Source organism: Fukomys damarensis, unplaced genomic scaffold (genome assembly GCF_012274545.1).
Source record: "Fukomys damarensis isolate Sample0158 unplaced genomic scaffold, DMR_v1.0_HiC HiC_scaffold_11, whole genome shotgun sequence".
Classification (NCBI taxonomy): domain Eukaryota; kingdom Metazoa; phylum Chordata; class Mammalia; order Rodentia; family Bathyergidae; genus Fukomys; species Fukomys damarensis.
Window position 1 is genome coordinate 6,007,547 of NW_022900923.1, and position 19,794 is coordinate 6,027,340.

At 42.3% G+C, this 19,794-nt stretch overlaps 1 protein-coding gene across 1 annotated transcript in view; it reads left to right on the top strand.

Moving 5' to 3' along the window:
- Positions 1–19,794, top strand: part of Ush2a (usherin) — a 678,059-nt gene that overhangs the window by 566,235 nt on the left and 92,030 nt on the right. The window contains exons 57-59 of the mRNA XM_033762039.1: positions 37–195; positions 5,305–5,467; positions 14,684–15,038. Coding sequence (XP_033617930.1) covers positions 37–195; positions 5,305–5,467; positions 14,684–15,038 — 677 coding nt within the window. The remainder of the gene's footprint in view (positions 1–36; positions 196–5,304; positions 5,468–14,683; positions 15,039–19,794) is intronic.

Here is a 19,794-nt window from a genome sequence, read left to right on the forward strand (position 1 = left end):
ATATATATATATATCTTCCTCTTTCTTTCTCTAAAGGGATCTGCATTCCCCAAATCCCTGTGGAGTACAACATCCTACTCAATGATGGGAGTGTCACACCTCTGACCTTCTCTGTGGGTCACCAACAATCCACCCTTCTGGAAAATCTGGCTCCTTTCACGCACTATGAGATAAGGATACAGGCATGTCAAAACGGTGAGCCTTTCAAACATTTGGCTTGGGCTTTTATGGTAAAGTATTTCACTGTTTTTTTTTTTTAATTTCCCATTGGAAAGGAGTAGGCCCTCGGTTCATATACAAAGACTAGCATTGCAATTTGTATTTGTAGTGGACTGTTTACCCAGAAAACTCAGAGACTGGCACTGAGAGACTCTCATTGTGCATTTCTGCATGTTAATCCGTGAATATTTAAATATATTGAAAGGGTGGTTTTGTAAAGCCTTCTTTTATGAGGCCCTACCCAATCAAAGGAGACAGTGGTAATAAGAAACAAAGTGAGAGTCACAAAAATTTCATAGAAAATGTATTCACCTTGGTTTTATTTAAATTTAATCAGAGTAAAGGGAGAAGTTATTTAAAAGTTGAGCCACCTGAAATGAACCTCACGCACTTCACATGGCTCCCTTGAACCCTACGTTCTGTGTCTCAACTGTTACCTTCAATTCTGTGACTCAGCTCATGTCCAGGGTCATAATCCACCGTGTCATCCTAAGGAGAACCTGCCTGTTTCCTCGGTCCTCTGAGGGGATAATTGGTTAAATGCAAACTGAGACTCAGGCGTGGAGAACAAGGAATCGAGAGAGCTGTCGGTCCATCGTTGCATCATTTTCATTTTGCATTAGATACCGAGATCGAGCGACCGGTGTACGGATGCACAAGTGAACACGGCCCGCACGTGGTCTCTAACTCCTGACAGCCAGCTGAAGATGTGGCTCATACATGCTGATGCACAAAACATTTGCCTCACATCAGACCATGGGGACTTTCCAACCTTGTGCTGTGTGTTTGTGGGAACTCCTGTGTCACACGTCAACGCCAGTGTTGGGGGAACTTCTGCGTCCACACAAATTCTAGTCCCCATGGTGAAGTTAGGATCAGAAAGCATGAGACCATTTGCTGGTATATTTCTCTACCATTAGATCACGGCTACTTGCTTGAAGGCCATTGCTTTTCCTGACCCAGTCTTTAGCAGATCAACATGGGTCTGGCTTTAAATTAATGTTTTCTTGATTTAAGGGCAAAGTCAACTTCTGATTTCCCTATCCCCAAAATGGGGTTATGTAGGCATAGTGCCCTTCTAATTGTTTGATTCCTGTGTGCAGAAAATATTTTGTAAGAATATTGACAAAAATAAAATATTATTAAGTGTATCCAAGCTGTGTACACCGAGTCTACACTTGTGAGATTTGAATGCATTATCGCTTTTTATTAGAAGGATCCAATAAATGAGGGAAATCTTACTTCCAAAAGGCATATGCTTGACTGCCTATGCTTATATAAATATGTGATTTATTAATAAGTTTTCTAAAAATATTCCCTATATTCAGCTGCATATGGGTCATTCTCCAAAATAGATCACATACTAGCTCATAGAATATGTTTAAATAAATGCAAAGGAATTTAATTTATCCCATGTATATTATCAGACCATAGTGCAATTAAGCTGGACATCAATAGCATAAGAAACCACAAGAACTTCACAAATGCATGGAAATTAAATAACACTCTCTTGAACAGTCAATGGGTCACAGAGGAAATTAAAGAAGAAATTGATCAGTTTTTACAAATAAATGATAATGCCAATACAACATACAGGAATCTGTGGGACACAATGAAAGCAGTTCTACATGGAAAATTCATAGCAATGAATGCCCACACTAGGAAAACAGAGTGAGTTCAAATAAACAACCTAATGATGAATCTTAAGCTTGTAGAAAAACAAGAGCAAGAAAAACCCAAAGCTCATACAAGGGAGGAAATTATAAAGATCAGAGCAGAAATCAATGCAATGGAGACTAAGAGTGATACAAAAAATCAACCAATCCAAGAGTTAGTTTTTCAAAAGAATAAATAAAATTGATAAACCCTTAGCCAACCTTGTTTAGAAAGGGGGTGGGGAGGAAAGGCTCAGATCCATGCAATTAGGAAGAAAAAAGTTGAAGTCACAAGAGATCCAGCGGAAATTCAGAGGATCATCAATACCTACTTCAAGAACCTATACTCTGATAAAATGGAAAACAAAAGAAATGGGCAGAATTCTAGATACTTGTGAATTACCAAAGTTGAACAAAGAAGATAAAAAATTCTTAATACCCCAATTACAATCAGTGAAATTGAAAACCTAATTAAAAATTTATTAGCAAAGAAAAGCCTGTGTCCCGATGGCTTCACTGTTGAATTCTACAAGACATTTAGAGAAGAACTACTGCCACTACTCTTTAAACTTTTCAATGAAATTGAGAGGGAAGCAGTACCTCCAAATTCACTCCTGAAAGCAAGTGATACTTTGATTCCAAAACCAGGGAGAGACCCAACCAAAAAAGAGAACTATAGGCCCATCTCCCTAATGAATATAGATGCAAAAATCTTCAATAAGTTACTGGCAAACAGAATACAGAGGGTCATCAAGAAGATTAAACACCCTGAACAAGTCAGATTTATTCCAGGGATACAAGGATGGTTCAACATATGTAAATCAATGTGTAATACACTATATTAATAGAGTCAGGGACAAAAACCATATGATCATCACAACAGATGCAGAAAAAGCATTTGACAAAATTCAACACCCTTTCATGATTAAAAAAAAGCCTGCAGAAATTGGAATAGATGGTCTTCATCTCAAATTGATAAAGGCTATCTATGAAAAACCATCAGCCAACATCATATCACATAGCCAAAAACTGAAAACTTCACGCTAAAATGGAGAACAAGACAAGGACGTCCACTATCACCACTCCTCTTCAATATAGTTCTGGCAACATTAGCCACAGCAATTAGACATGAGAAAGAAATTAAAACAATAAAGATAGGAAAGGAAGAAGTTAAACTGTCATTATTTACTGATAATATGATCATCTACTTAGAGGGCCCAAAAAAACTCTTGATTGATAGATTCAGTAAAGTATTTGGATATAAGGTTAACACTCAAAAATCAATAGCCTTCTTGTACACAAATAACAGACTCACTGAGAGAGAAATTAGGGAAACAATTCCTTTCAAAATAGCATCCAAAAAACGAAGTATCTAGGAATTAATCTAATGAAGGAAGCAAAAGACCTGTACACTGAAATCTACAGCACTCTGTAAAAAGAGATAGATGAGGATATAAGAAACTGGAAAGACATCCCTTGCTCCTGGATAGGAAAAATCAACATAGTGAAAATGGCCATACTTCCAAAACTGCTATACAGATGCAATGCAATCCCGATTGAAATCCCAACAGTATATTTCACAGAACTAGAGAAAACAATCCAAAAATTTGTTTGGAATAAGAAGAGACCTAGAATAGCAAAAGCAATTCTAGGCAACAGAGACATGACAGGGAGTATCACAAGCCCAAACTTGAAATGCTTCTACAAAGCCACTATAATAAAAACAGCATGGTACTGGCAAAGGAAAAGATTTGAGGATCAGTGGAATAGATTGGAAGATACAGAAGCAACTCCAGATGTACTCAGCTATCTCATCTTTGACAAAGGAGGCAACCATCCTCAGTGGAGGAAAGATAGCCTCTTTAATAAACAGTGTTGGAAAAACTGGATCTCAACCTGCCAAACATTAAAACTCAACTCTTATCTTTTACCACACACAAAACTAAAATCCAAGTGGATTAAAGATCTAAATATTAAAACAGAAACACTGAACTTGCTGGAATATAGGTAGAACTCTTGAAGACATTGGCAGAGGAAAAGACTTTATGAACAAATCCTCAGTAGCTTAGAAACTAGCACAAAGAATCAACAACTAGGATCTCATCTTTTAAAAAGCTTCTGCACTGCAAGAGAAACCACCAGCAGCACTAAGAGACAACCTACAATGTGGAAAAAAAAATTTTACCAGCTGCTCCTCAGACAAAGGACTATTATCTAGAACATATAAAGAACTCAAAAAAATCAGGCCCCCAAATATAAAGATCCAATTCAAAAATGGGCATCTGAAATAAAAAGACATTTCTCAGGCGAGGAAGTAAAAGCAGCAAATAAACATATGAAAAAATGTTCAACATCACTGGTCATTCAAGAGATGTAGATGAAAATGACACTGAGATTCCACCTCACCCCAGTAAGAATGGCTGCTATCAAGAAATAAACCAGGCCGGGGATTTAGCTCAGCGGTTCGGCGGCCTGCTTCACAAGCACAAGGACCCAAGTTCGATCCCTGGTACCAAAAAAAAAAAAAAGAAATCAAACAATAACAAATGCTGACAATGCTGACAGGGTTGTGGGAGAAAGGAACCCTTATCCATTGTTGGTGGGAGTGCAGACTGGTGCAACCACTGTGGAAATCAATATGGAGATACCTCAGACAACTAGGATTAGAGGTTCCATTTGACATAGCTATTGCCGTGCTGGGTATCTTCCCAAAAGAATTTTAAAAAATCATATTTCAGTGATATATGCTCACCCATGTTTATAGCAGCACAGTTTGTAATAGCTAAAACTTGGAAACAGCCCAGTTTTTATCCAGTCATTTGGAGATTGGATAAAGAAGATGTGGTTTTTCTATAAAAATGAAGTATTACTCAGCATAAAGTGTCATTCATAGGAAAATGGATGCATATTAAGAACATACTCAAGTGAAATAAATAGTACACACATGTATAAATACCAAATAATTTCTCTGGTATGAAAAACTAAAAGTGTAAATAAGACCCAAATTGCATAACTGATAATGTAAAATAGGAAGAAAAGGTCTAAAGGTGTAGGGGAAGTGGGAAGGGTAGGGGAAAGGTGATAAGGGAAAAGAAAAAATATGAGAAAATGAAAAACTGGAAACAAAGTCTTTGTAAATACAGAAGGGAGGAGGGGGTGAAGGGAGGGCTGGGAATGGGGAAAAAATGAGAACCAAGATGTGTCATGTAAAGGTACAAGATCCCAGTGATGAATGTAAGTGTTCTGCATACCTAAAAAAGTATCAATAAACCCAGTGGGGGGAAAAAAATTATTCCCTATTTAAATGTTCACATTGTATAACTATGTATAGTATTAGTCTAACATATGTGAGTAAATTCACAGACAAAAGTTCAGATGAGATAATTCCCTCACTTAACAAACCATGAAAGCCCTCAATTCTTTTTTCAAGGAAGTTGTGGAGTTAGCAGTAAGGTATCTGTCGTGACATCTGAAGCAGCCCCAGAGGATCTTAGTCCCCCTCTTCTCAAGGTGCTGGGGTCAAATTACATAAAGGTCCAATGGATGCCGCCTAAGAAACCAAATGGAATCATCACCAACTACTTCATTCACAGGTAAGCCTGGTTTTAGTTGTATAGGAATGTGCATTGTTCCAGTAGCCACATCAAACACACCTTTCACTTCCGCACTGGGGTGGCGGAGCACTCAAACTTTTAGAGCACACCTGGTACAGATGAGACAGGTGCTGAGAACTTCTATGCGTTACCCAAAGACAGGAGACACAGCCCCTAGTTTACACCTCTGTGATTGCGACCAGTTCCAAAGCTGAGACCCCCGAGCCCATGATAACAAGTAGAACAAACCCCCAAAGCAGGGTATCCCAGAAGATAAAGTCTTCCCAGAGGAGGAACCAGAGCAATAGGAAAGTCTGCTGCTTCTGGTCAAGTGATACAGAGGCCGGAAGGCTGCTCTTCATCCTGCAGAGGCTATGGGGGCCTCTTTACCCAGCAGTGGCTCTGTGCCCAGCTCTCTTGGGCGTCACTGACAACTCACTGGCTGGTCGGATGGTGTGTGGGCAGCTTTCACCCTTTCATCGTCAGACGTGGAATTTGTAAAGTGGAGCTACTGTACTGAAAATAAGAAAAAAGTGATTTGAAGGAGAGACTGAAGAGAAGGAGGGATGGGACAGAAAGGACAGAGAAAGGAGGAAAGAAGGGAGGAGAGGGTGAGGCGAAGGAAGGAAAACATAAAACAAAGCTGTGGGGCAAACTGTCAGAAGGCCCTGAGTGTCTACAGCAGGAAAGACAGACTCAGCAGCAGCCAGTGTGGTGGTGTAGGCCTGTCAAATTCGGAGGCTGAGGCAGGAGGATTGATCACAAGTTCGAGGCCAGTCTGGGCAATTTAATGACTTAGGGAGACCTTGTCTCAAAAAGTAAAACATGAGCTGGCGATGTAGCTCAGGGCAAAGCCCTGGATTCACCCCCCAGTATTGAAGACAGCAATCAAAAGAAAATAAAAGACAAAGAAAAAAAAATGAGAACCAAGACTTGTCATGTAGAGGTGCAAGATCCCAACAATGAATGTAACTGTACTGTATCCCTAAAATGCACCAATGAACTCAATTAAAGCTGGAAAAAAAAAAAGAAAAGACAAACAGAAGCACAAATCTGGGATCTGCAGTTCGTAAGTCCCCCTCCAAAAGCAATGTCTGCACCTTAGACGCAAGAGGCACAGTTCTTGTCAGTTCGTTCTGTCTTCAAGTGTTTGTCATTCTCAAAGGCAGCCCAGCACCTTCTCTTATTTGATCCTATACCCTGGCCATCTCGTGAGACTTAACTTACAGCTCCTTTTTCTGTGGAAGCCCTCTGATTCAGATCCATGGACAGTGGTAAGCAAAGGGCTTGCAGAAAAACTGTGAAGGGAGAAAGGACTATTGCATTTCTGGTTATGTAAATGACATTACCGAAAATGAGCACGCCAAATTCCTTCTCAGCAAACATTAATTTGAAGAATAATATTTCTGATTCAAATATCATGAACATGTAAAAATGGCTAATGTGAATTTACATTTTACGCTAAGCACATTAGTGCAGGCTCTAAAATGCCCATCCTCTCGAAATAGTTTTCTTTCATCTGCTTAATGCTAATTGTGTGAGAAAAACACATCAAATTCCTATGCTGAATACAGGGAAATAAAGTATCTGTTAGAGAACAGGACTTGGCTTCACTCTGTTGCTTTTGTAAATAAAGCTCATGATTACAGTGACTATTCTATGGCAGCTATAGAGAAAGAAAACAGGAAATATAATGCAGAAAGCCTGCTTCAATGAAAAATACTGTAAATTGAATTTGACAGCATTTGATGGCATTTGATTATTCTAGTCACAGCCAAACAATGATATAAAGACTAATATGAAGCAGAGTATGTTACTGCCTGGCACACTCAAAAGCAATAAACCTTCCTCCAATGTGACACAATCACTTCACAATCATAATTGTAGCCTGTTTGATACCTCCGAGTACAGCGGAAGGGCACTGACTGACACAGATACATTTTGTTTTTTATTTAAAGTGAAATGAAAATGGCGCACTGAGCTCCAGATAGGATCGTTACATTCACCTACATAGGCATGAATCACTCAGCAGTTATTCCAGCTGAAGTTTAAATGTGCTTAGACAACAACAATATCAAATTTTTCTTAGATAGCTGCAGAAAAAATCAGAAATTTGTTAGGACAGAAATAGAATGGAGACACATCGTTCTTTTTCATCCTGAGACTGCACAGGGCCCCTTCTCTAGTTACAGCCATGGCCTGCAGTATTTCTAAGGAGGCTATGGCATGTAATTTCTGCTCCATTGTTGGCTGCCTCTTTCTTCTACCACCACCAAAGGAAATACATTTAGCTCAAATCAAAGTCAAGGTTTGGCCGGTGCTGGCATTTGTATTAAATTGAAGGAAGCCAATTTGCCTATCTCCTTTGGAAAATGCTGTTCATTCTATTCTCAGTACTTCCTGCAAACCATTTTTCCTCCTGTGATTCTGTTGTTTAAATATTGCCTCCAGATACCATCCTGTTAGAAAAGAGGGTCTACCCTGATAAGGAGATAAGATGTTCATCACCTAAGAAGATGAAATCACTTGCGTAAGAAGATGAAATGACCGATTAGAGACAAACCATTCATATGGTTATTGCAGCCTACTGTACTTGATAAAGATGCTACTTTGTGGGCTACATATCAGTGTCAAAGCAAGATTTCCCACAAAGATTGTGAGAAAGAAGAGGAACAAGGTTTAATTAACACTCCTTGCTACTTTTTTATTGACAGTGTAGGCAAAGCCATCTTGGGCTTTTACTTCCTCTTCAAAGGGAGTTCAGTTTGTATGGTGATTCCTCAGGAGTCCCACCCCGATCCCTTGTCAATAATTTTGTAATTGGAAGAAATCTCTTGACTTTCAGCTACAAAATCCATGGAGGACATTATCTTGAAAGTTTACAAATCACACAACAAAATTATCCACTCTTGCTAGGCACTTCTATATTAATGAAGCAAAATTGCATGGATTTATGATCTCGTGTGCTTACTTTATAAAATCAGTGAAAATATTTCCACTGTGTTCCTGAAAGACAAAAATTTTATACCAACACCACGTAAATGCTGTACAAATTGGAAGAAAACAAAAACGAACCTTCTTTCTGAAGGTTTTCAAAGATGAAGGTAGGGAAAGATATTCCAAGTGGGAAACCAAAAGTGATCATGTTCTAGAATGATTAATTAACCTGACTGAGATAACTAACTAAAGGTGAGTGGCAAGTCAAAGGCCAGGGAATTTTGGTGCAGTTCAACTTATATCATGCAGAAAGCTAAATATTGACATAGACCTTGAGATTGACAGACCCATGAGTAGAGGTACATATGGACTACAGAGCTGCAGGGTTCTGTAAGGCCCGGGCTCTACTATCAATAATCTTCACTGTGGTATAATGTATTAAGACAAACTAAGTACACAAGAATGTAAAATGTAATGTGAGAAATATAAATATCAGAAAATTTAGAGGAGATGCTTTTTCTCTCTCTATTTCTGGAACATTCATGGAAGATTGCATAAACTCAATGTTACTGAGGCTAGGCTTCCCAAAACCAAAAGGTAATGACTACTTAAATCATAGAACAGATTTGTTGGAAAACAATTAAGAGTACAAAAGATATCAATGGTTATTATCTGGCTTGTTTGTTTGTTTGTTTGTTTGTTTGGGTTTTTTGAGACAGGGTCTCTCTATGTAATTGAGACTGACCTGGAACTCACTATGTAGCCCAGGCTGGTCTCGGACTCACAGTGATCCTCCTGCATCAGCCTCCCGAGTGCTAGGATTACAGCCATGCACCACCACACCCCAGGCAGTTGTTATCTGTTCTTTGGAACTTTTTCATGCATACATAATTCTCATTGAAAGAAGTAAATACTATTAATTTTAAAACATTAGCATTGATGTTTTCTACTTATATTTTCTTTGGCATAAAAGAAATCATACTACCTGTGCTGTTATGTTGGAGTGCTTCTTGTTAATTTATCTGTGCTCTTTACATATTAAGGAAAGTCTCCATTTTGTGACCACATTATAGATATCACATCAGTTATTTCTTCTACATGTGATCCAATGGAAAAAGCATGGAATTTACGATCATGGGATGAGATTTCTGCCACTCATTACTTAGGTGACCTTGAGCAAGTCAGTTGTTGTCTCACTTTTTTTTTTTTTCCGTTGTACTGGGGATGGAACTCAGGTCCTTGCACTTGTGAGGAAGGTGGCAGAACCACTGAGCTACATTTGTCACAACCAATCCATTATATAGTACAGGGAAGATAATGTGGTAACTTTAGTGAATCCAGTTGTAAGTCTGTCATTGGCCCATTTCCTCCCGTTTAGTATTGGGGCAGGACCCAGGCCCTTCCACATGCCCCACCAGCACCGAGCCCACCCTCTGTATCATTTCCTGTTCCCTCCTGCTGGGAACATCATCATCGCTTCCTGTGGCAATCAAAGTATAATTAGGAAAGAGAAATCATACCAGTTACACCAAGAGAAAGGATACATTCCCTGTGATGAGCGTTGCCCCTGTGTACACCTAAAATGTACAATAAATGTTTTGCTCTAAAAAGAGACTATCATACAAATTATTAGTAACTAGTTATAAATATGTTAAGTGAATGAAAGATATGGTAGAGGTGCCAACTGCATGAAAGAGCTGCCACCCCTGGGCCTAAGGGAACATGGAGAAATGGTTAGAAGTATTCAGTCTTAGAGATTCTGGGGAGGGAACCACTGAGGCCAGGACCCAGCCTCTGAGGCGGGTGCTCCCGCCCCTGGTGCAGATGTCTGCGGAAGGTGGAGCTGGAGTTCTGAGTGTAAGAAAAGTCGTGTGTAGGAAGCATCTGCCCCTCAGGGGAAGGCAGTGCTCCTCTGGTGTGGGAGACTCCTTGTGGGGAAAGGTTCACATTAGCCACTACCAAACAAAGCAGAGGGGAGAGAAACTTTTGCTTTTTCCTTTCTGCTTCCTGCCACCCTCTGGCACCCCCTATGAACAGAGCCCAAAATAGAGTTCCCTGGTGGAGAGGACAGGTGCGACTCAGGGTCCAGCCAGCAGCTCTGTCGTAAAAGTCTAAGATAGAAGGGCAGGTTTAGAGCTTAGAGACAATAATTCACAAGCAGGCTTGTGCTTGCTGTTTAACCGGTTTTTGTAGCGTTGGGGATTCTCCTTGTCAACCATCAGTCGCTGCTTCACAACATTCTTACTGCATCTCTTCAGGTCCTGAGGAAAAGTGAGGTGGCGTCATGGGCGGCAAGTTCTGTAGCATGGTGTGACAGATAGAGAAAGGAAGGCACGCCGTGACATGGTGTGACCAGTGAGTCAAAAAGGAAAGTGGTGGAGGGGCTCAGTAACAGAGCACAGGGAGGGCTTTTGGAGGAAGAGGCTCGGAAGTAAAGCTTTAGGGTGAGTCAGACTATAGAAAGGAGAGGACTGGGAAAGGAGGATGGGAAGAGGCTTGGGAAGCAGAATTAACGGCTTCCGAGGCCTTGGAAGCCTGACACATCGTGAACCAGGGGGCCGTTGACAAGCCCTGGATCGTGACTGGAATATAACCTGGGCATAGAAACCTCGGGAAGTGAAAGGGAGTGGTGCACTAGGCCAGTCGCATGACGAATCACTGGAGGGATTTTGAAGGGCTTCCCTTACAACTGGGGGGATGTGTTTGACACCTTTTTCTCCAATACCAAAACATCCACTCAGGCCATAAGGCTTGATGAGTGAGCTTTCAGAAGGCATTTTGTATACTACCCGTGTCTCTATGTCATCCACCAGCACCCCGAGTTTGGGATCTGCCTTTATCCTCAGGGGCACTTCTGGGAAGGCCTTGGTATTCCAGGCCCTCTGTCTCTACCTGCCAGCTCTGTCGGCCTAAGCAAAATGTCGCACATCGTCTCTGTGATAACCGCAGTGCTATATCGTGTACACATTTTACCCAGCGACCCACACGTGCCCTGCTGTGTTCCGTTAACTTAGACAAGACTTCTGGGAAGTTTGTGATGCACTAAGAAGTTATTATCTCCAATTTACAAAATTAAACAGAGGTCGCAGAATAAATTTCCCGAGGTCACTGAACTCAATGGTAGAGGCAGGACCTGCACCCATCTCTTCAGGCTACAGGTATTTCTGGATATTCCTTTCAATTCCAAGTATTCCAGTGGTCTTCATGGGGTGGGGCTGTGAAATTGTTAGGTGAGATGCATTGAGATTTTGGATTTCATTGGAGCTGTTCTTGAAGATGAGCAATGGCACTTGCTGGGAGGAAAGTATGGTGCTCTTAAAGTCCCATGCTAAGACAACAAATGACCTCTAAATTACACATTTTCTAGTTTTCATAATTATTTTTCTTTTCGGCTTGGTGGGGGAAACATCAGGTTAATTCTAGTTGGAAAAAGGCATCACTGAGGATGTCCCAAATGAATATAAGCAAGAACAACCTCTGCAGCCTTGACAAAGAAATGAAGATGTGATTTCTCTAAAAACAGGCTGTTTTCAAGAGGAAACACTTCCAGCTGCATGAACAGTGGAGCCCGAAATTTTAAATAGATTAGGAATGACTGTGGGCTACCCAAGCACTTCTGCTCAAAGTGCGTTCGGACATAAGGAAATCCTGGATTTTAGCAGCACAGATGGACACTTACCCCTCCGTGATATTAATTTATTAAGTATTCAGCAGTGAGAAGAAATACATTAATCAGGCTGTATGTTTTCATTGTTGTGGTAGAGAACATTGGGGCTAATGTTGTGTTTAATTTCTTAAATACTGTAGATTTTTAAAATTCACACTTTCAGGCAGTTTTTTTAAAGAATGTCCATTTTATGCAAACCATGGCTCTATCTCAATTTAGGAATTCATTAGGGTTTAATAAAAATTAATTGAATTGTCATAGTATGGCTGAGGCAAGACAAAATAGAAAGTGTTGCTTCCCCCAAAGAACTTCTTGGGTTTGTTTGCTTCATTATCTTCAGAGAAAACGGGTTTTTTAAAACCACTGAGAGGAGTGCCTGGCCCCGAGCCCCGGGCTTTCATTAGAACGGAGCCCTCCCAGTGACACACCTGGTACCTGGTATCTGCGGCTCGCACCGAGGCCAGACTGCACACCGACACGGAGTGCAGAATCTGCTCCACGCATGAGGCGGACTGCCGGACAGCGAAGCCTCGACATCCTCCAGCGGGAAGTCGGTCATCGCTCGCACTCAGGTCACAGTGATTTATCAGTGTGAGACTCATCAAGCTCCCAAAGACAAAGACTTCACAGAACCTGCCTTTCTGTGCGAAAGTACTGTCATTTACTTTGTCTGAATCACACCTTAGTTTTGGATGGAGCTGGTCAATTTGCTATGGCAGCAAGTGCCATTTCCAGCATCTGAAAAGCGTGTTAATTAAGTACCCCTAACAGCCTGGAAAATATTGATATGTTCATCCTTCTCTTCTTACCTGGAGAGTGAGTCCGAAGAAGAGAGTCCGTCTCTTGGCTACATCCTTCCCAAGCTAGATGTTTACCCTAATAGAATATAAAAACCGATAGAGATACGACAGAGTTGTAGAGAATTCATGAAATTGCACACCTTTGAGCCATCCGTGTAAAAACATATTGAAGATGTGCTGAGCTCCATCCATCCAGTGCTGGGATTGCAGAGGAATAGCCGGGGACCTTCTCCCTCTCACCAGATCTGCTTCATGATTTTACCTCCAAACACCCAAAGAACTGTTCCAAGTGAAATGCCAGATACTGAGGTGATCCTAGCACCCGACAGTCCCGTTTCTCTTGCTTAGATGTTGAGTGCATTACCTGTTCCGTGCCGAGAATGTGCGTGGGCTCTCCCTTTGAATGCAACGAATGCCGAAGAGAGAAAACAGCCCCCTCCTCCGGCACTTGACAGAACTGTGTCAGGGTACGACACATCTTCCTAGGTTTCAGAGATCTCGCGATGGGTCAGACTTCTCCCCTTAATATCTCTGAAGTAAACTCCGCCGTATTCCCGATCCTATTGTTCGCCTTACTCTGCACATGGCTTTGCCCTGTCTCCCGGCTCTGCTCTCCTTTAGGTAGGGTGGGTTCACTGCCGCTGCCCACTCCTGAAGCAAGGCCTGGCGTTTGACTGCTTAACAAGGGTATTTGGTGAATAACAACACATATGTAAGGAGGAAGGACCCTTATTTTGAAGGGTTGTGGTTTAATTAGAGAATTGAAGAGAAAAGTGACACACTTTTCAAACATTCTGGAAATAAAAGCAAAAAAGTGCATTGTGCTACATGAGAGGAAATAGGAATCGTAAGCTTCTGGCTCCTAGTGGTCCTCACCCTCGGGCCAAGGCTTCTCACAGCAAGGCCCGCTCCCTGAGCAAACAGCTTCCTGTCCCTGCATTCGGCGCACTCCCTACCGTCCTGTTGGTCCAGGAAAGTCTGAGGGCCGGGCCCACATGGGTCTAGGAGAACAGGAGCAAAGAACATGGACACAAAGACATTTACAAAGAGGACCCTCGTTGCAAACTACCTACCATAGAAAGGCAAGGGTGTCCCCAAATACCAGCCCCTCATAATATACAGTTTGCAGAACTGAAACCCAATCTGACTGCAGTACACACACACACACACACACACACACACACACACACACACGAACATAGGCACAGAAAATACACAGAAATGCATTAACTGCGTATTACAGGATTTGTATTTTTTTAATTTTTAAAGAATATGCTTCTTTGTAACACATATTTTTTGAAGAAAAGAAGTCTGGAAAATAATGCAACAAAATATGATTAGGAGTGATATTTTACTAATTTTATTTTTGTCATATTTTCCATGAAACAAGCACCTGTTTACAGTTTGTGTTTTCATGAGCACGGGTCTCTGATCCCTAATGATCACATCCATCAGGGGAGAGTGCATGGACGTAACTCGGCTTAATTTTTTTTCCATCCCCTTCCCCTCTTCTCCCCCTCTATTTCTTGTTCCTCTTCCCATATGCAAAAGATCTGAGGAGAGACATGGACTTTTACAGCGAATGAGACACACACGCAGGAAAACACGCACGCACACCCATACAGTGTCACCTGCACGATGGAGAGGGGCCCCGCTAGGTCTATGGTGTGTTCCTCCAATGACACCGGGAAGGGCGAGGCAAGCAAGAAGTCCAGGCCATAGCCGATTGTTCTAGCAAACCTTTCGCTCCCTCTGCACACCTGGTTTGGAAGCGTGCAGTTCTCACCGGTTGCTGGCTCGGTTTTCTTTCAGACGGCCTGCTGGCACGGAAAATGTGTCCCTCGAGTTTGTCTGCCCAGAAGGGGCCCTCGAGTTCACCGATGAAGCCGGGACCCTGAGGCCTTTCACATGCTACGAGTATCGGGTCAGAGCCCAGAACTCCAGGGGCCGCGTGGACAGTGCCTGGTCCTCTGCACGGACCCTGGAGGCCCCTTCGCAGGCCCTGCCAGCCCCCCAGGCTCGAGCCACCGGTGCCCATTCCATTCTGCTGAGCTGGGTGGAGCCAGACTCGCCCAATGGCCTCATCTCCCAGTACCGCGTGGTCTACAGAGAGAGCCCCGAGGACCGGGCGCCGGGCAGCGCACCTGCGCATGCGTTCACAGTGAAGGTAAGGCCCAGGCAGCGCGACCTGCTTGGTATGCTGAAGTTCATTTCCTGTGCAGCTTGTCATTTTCTTAAATCTGTGAAAATGTCTTGCGTGTGTAAAGAAGCAGCGTGGTCATAAGGACAGAATGTTGAATGGGGTCTGAGGGCTACCAAAGTCCACACTGTAGACCACAGCTACTTTGCACTATTGCAGGCAAATGTGTCCATCTCGCCACCTGATTTCTGCTTTCTGTACCCATTAAATGGGGCTAATTCAGCATCTCCTCAGGATGAGAATAGTGAAACTAGACAGAATATTTAATTTTCTACTTCCACAAAAAGCCTATTTTATGTACATATTTCGTTAAAGTCACATGCACTATAAAAGTCACATGTAGCATAGTTATGTGGTGATTTTTTTTCTGGACTAGCCCACTCTGATGTACAGAACAACTTAATTCTCTTCATCCGGTGTCCCTTTGGTCCCCTCTCGATGCCAGCAGAGCCCGAAATCCTATGCGTGACCCTGGAATGTGATGATGATGATTATCTCTGAAAACACTCTTTCTCGTGATGGCACAGCAGAGAGAGCTGCACGTAGGGGAGGAGGAGAAGCCCATAGTGTACGCCATCCTGAGACAGATCCCACATCCTCCCTCCAACCAGTCATAAACCACGCCACAAGAGAAAGCAGTGTCACAGCCCGGAAATGTTGGGCACAAACGCACAAGCTCAGCCAGAGCCCCCCAACCCCCGCTGCAGAGGCTGCACGGAGAAGATGAAATGTAATAGTCCCGGAGTTAGATGCATGCAAGGGGCAGTCATAGAACATGGTAATGTTTAAATTTTAAGAACTTATTACAGTAACAGACAATCTCCCTCACAGTCCTCCTCCTCCCTTGGAACACATTTATTGCGCCATCATCCAGGCCACTTTCTGAAGCAGCCCTGGAAGTTGCTTTTCACAAGTGTCTTCACAAGATGTGCTTAAAAATACACCAAATGCTGCTGCCACGTGCTGTGCAACAGAAAGGCGGGCTTGTAAAAATGTTACAGTGTCAGGCTGGGGACTTAGCTCAGTGGTTCCAGCACCTGGCTCACAAGTGCAAGGACCGGAGTTTGATCCCTGGGACCAAAAAATAAATAAATAAAAAAATGACAGTGTCTCTTCATCTACCTTACTCACAAGTCTAGCAACATACGGCTTCTGGCTCTTCCCCAGATGGCGCTTCCTCAAAATGACCAAGAAAGGTAAAGGTCTCGCAGCAGTTTAGGGCAACATCAGGGCAGCCATGACAGCACCATTAAAGACACTCAGCAGAGAGGACTCGAGCACTGCTTCAGAAATGGACAGAACGGCGGGATGAGCGTGTTTGAAGCAAGGGAGACCGTTCTGAGGGAGACTCGTGAGGGTGTATTTTAGATGGTCATTTTTTTAATTTAAACACATCATGCTTTTAACCTCATATATAGTTTTCAAAATGTGCTAAAACAATATTAAATATGGGCCCTGGGGAATAAGAACAAGACATACAAACAGAATAAGGCACTCCTTAAAAGAAAACTATATTTCTATGCTTAAATCTAGGAAGCCCAATTTGCAAGAAGCTTTTAGAGCATAATGTTTATCAAGATATCTAAATAATATAAATGGCTTCTAACAAAACTCCAGAAGAATCTTTTCTATGGGTAGTTTAAAATACTGTGCAATATTTTTCTTTAATCTTTTTTTCTCTCATTGAGTTTATTGGTTCATTATAGATATACAGTACAGTTGGATTCATTATTGGGATCCTGTACCTTTACATGACAGGACTTGGTTCTCATCTTTTCCCCTTGTCCCTGCCCTCCCTTCACCCCCTCCTCCTGTCCCCATTTACAAACACTTTATTTCCATTTTTTCATTTTCTCATATTTTTTTCTTTTCCCTTATTACCTTTCCCCTACCCTTCCCTCTTTCCCTACACCTTGAGCCCTTTTCTTCCTATTTCACATTGTCAGTTATCTCATTAGGCTCTTATGTACTATTGTAGTTTTTCACACCAGAGAAATACTACTCAGCCATAAAGAATGAGAAATTAGATTCATTCAAAGGAAAATGGATACATATTGAGGATATACTCCTAAGTGAAATAAATAAGTCACACATGTGTAAATACTGAATCGTTTCTCTAGTGTGAAAAACTATAATCTTTCTATGTACTTAATTCCTCATATGACTAACAAGTCAGCGGCATGTGAGTGAAAGGATAGTATTAAACTTTCATTTTTATATCAGAATTGGTACTTTGTTTTCCTATTTTATGCTAAATTATCTGTATATGCCAGGATTTTTCGTGTCATCTCCTCTAGATGTTTCATCGTAAACATTAGAAACAGTGTTCTTAAGACCAAAAGATCATTTTTAGTTGATCTGTGCTCCATTGGGAGATTTGCTTGCTTATCACATATGCTCAGAACTTATATTTTAAATTTTCATCTGTAGAGTAAAATTTGTCTTGAAAATACTAGAACACTCTTGATAATGGCTTTTTCATGAGAAGTCTTAATTGAAATATGATTTATTGAAGGTGACAGACTGAACTTCTAATCTTTCTGGCTTATGAGCCTAACCATTTCATCTCCCCACACAGCTCGGATGGAGCTCTCCTTCCGAATGCCTTACATACATGTGAGTCAGTCCTTCATAGATGGCTTTGTTTAAAACACATGATTTCAAGCATCTGATGAGTCATTTGACAGCTCAGTCGTGGCACATGCTTCCATTTTTTCTAAAGATGATTCACTGTCTTGCCAAAGAGAATAACCAGAATAATCAAGAAGAAAGAATGTGGTCATCTCATTTTGGAATATGTGCCTGTATTCTGTGACCTTCCCCTAAACTTGGATCTCTGGCCCTGAGAGCCATGGGAGCTTTCATTAGATTCATCAGCGAGGACCCATCTGAGCTTCTAAAGACATCAAGAACATAATCTGAGAAGCAGTCTGGGCCAGCGTTCAGAGATTCCAGTCTCTAGACCAAGTTTCTAGGGCATGAAGCCACTGCAACTCTTTTTGAACAAATACCTTTGCAAGAGGCCATCAGGAAAATAAATCACTGTGTCAGCTTAATCCATTTCTGAATTCCTAGTGTGGAGAGTGTGTTGAACTCTTTAAAAATAAAGATTATCAAAAAAAAAAAAAGATAATCCACTTCTCCGATGTTCACACCTCCTCCAAAGCAGGGAAGAATGTCCCTTTGAAGGTAGCCAGATCCTCTCTCCTGAAACATAAGTCCATCTGTTCTTCTCAGAGCAGCATGGCTTCTCTCCACTAGTACAGGAGTCTTACAGGGTCAAGAACAAATTATTGACAATTCAATCAAATTTGGCAAATGCTCATTGAGAACTGTGTTCAATACGCCAATACTGCGTACTCTGTTCCGCTGTACTATTGAAGTCTGCCATGAGACTGGGCTTTTGGACCGAGGCTGGCTGTAGGGGAAGGTGGGTGCTCACATTTTGGACACAGCTTACTACTATTGGGCATTTTTATTTCTGTGCTCTTCGCTGCTTGTATTTAGATAACTCCCTTTCAAATCTCTCTCCAGCTACCTTCCTGGATCTACTTGCTGTCTCCCGCTTTCCTATCCCAGCTAAACATTTCACTCTCTTCTTCCCCTTCTGGGCTTGCCCTAGGAGATTTTTTAGGTTTTATTTTTTCCTGTTGTCCACACTGGCTGGGATTCTCCAGGGGAAAAGAACTGCATCTGTTATTCACAAGGCACACAATCCATCCCCACAATCACAGGGTTACCGTTCAGCCGGCAGACTTGCAAGAGGCGTTGCCAACACCCCTCATTCAGTCCCTCATTTACTGGGTTCCCATCCTGGCACAAGGAGCCACCAGTACGTTGCCTATGGTGTGGAGCTATCATGAGCTTCTCCCAAGGTCCCCCAGAGTTGTTTACAGACAGGTGGATGTTGCTGAGAGCCGCATAAAGCAGGTGTGGTGGAGGATGACTCCCGCTGCTGGTGGCAGTGGATGGAGAACTGGCAGCGGGGGCCCCCGTGGGGGTGAAGAGCATGTGTGTTGGCAGGAGCAGTGGCAGCAGCAGCAGAGGCAGCAGGAGAGGAGGGATGGAAAAGCGTGGGTTTAATGCATCACTAGCTTCTCTCCCAGGCCCATGAAAAGTCATGTCCCTGGGGTCTAAGAAGATCCTTCAAGGCGAGGAGACAGGCAGCAAGATGCTTAAGGTCTCTCTGGACCAGTCTTCTTCCTTACTGAAAACAAGCTTACGTCAGAAGTCCTGAAGCTCCCTTCCCAATTAGCTCTGTGATGGATGGCGCAGTGTCGAGAGAGAAGCTGTATTTAACCTTGCTTGGCATGCAAGAGTCCCGTGGTGGTGTTGACAGGAACACTCCTGGCGAGGTTGGCGATACTGCTCCCACCATTCGGGTTTGTTTGCTTTTGCTCACTGGCACCTGCCATGGTGCTGGCAGAAATAACTCGGGATTTAAAGGCAAAGGTGGTTTTCCTTTAGCCTATGTTCTAAGCATATCTGTTTGCCCTGTGTGTTAAGAAAACATCCAGTCCAGAGCACGCACTTGGCCAGGCCTGGAAAGAAAGATGGTGACTTACTCTGTGTATGGAATCAGGTGTGAGGTACAGAGGGATAACCAAATTATGTTGCCCACTAGAAGCTGGCCTCTATCTGAGAATAAAATTCAAGTTTACGGACTCTGATTCTGGTTCTAGATGCCAAATTCCCTTTCTCAATGTCAAAGAAGAGGTACTCA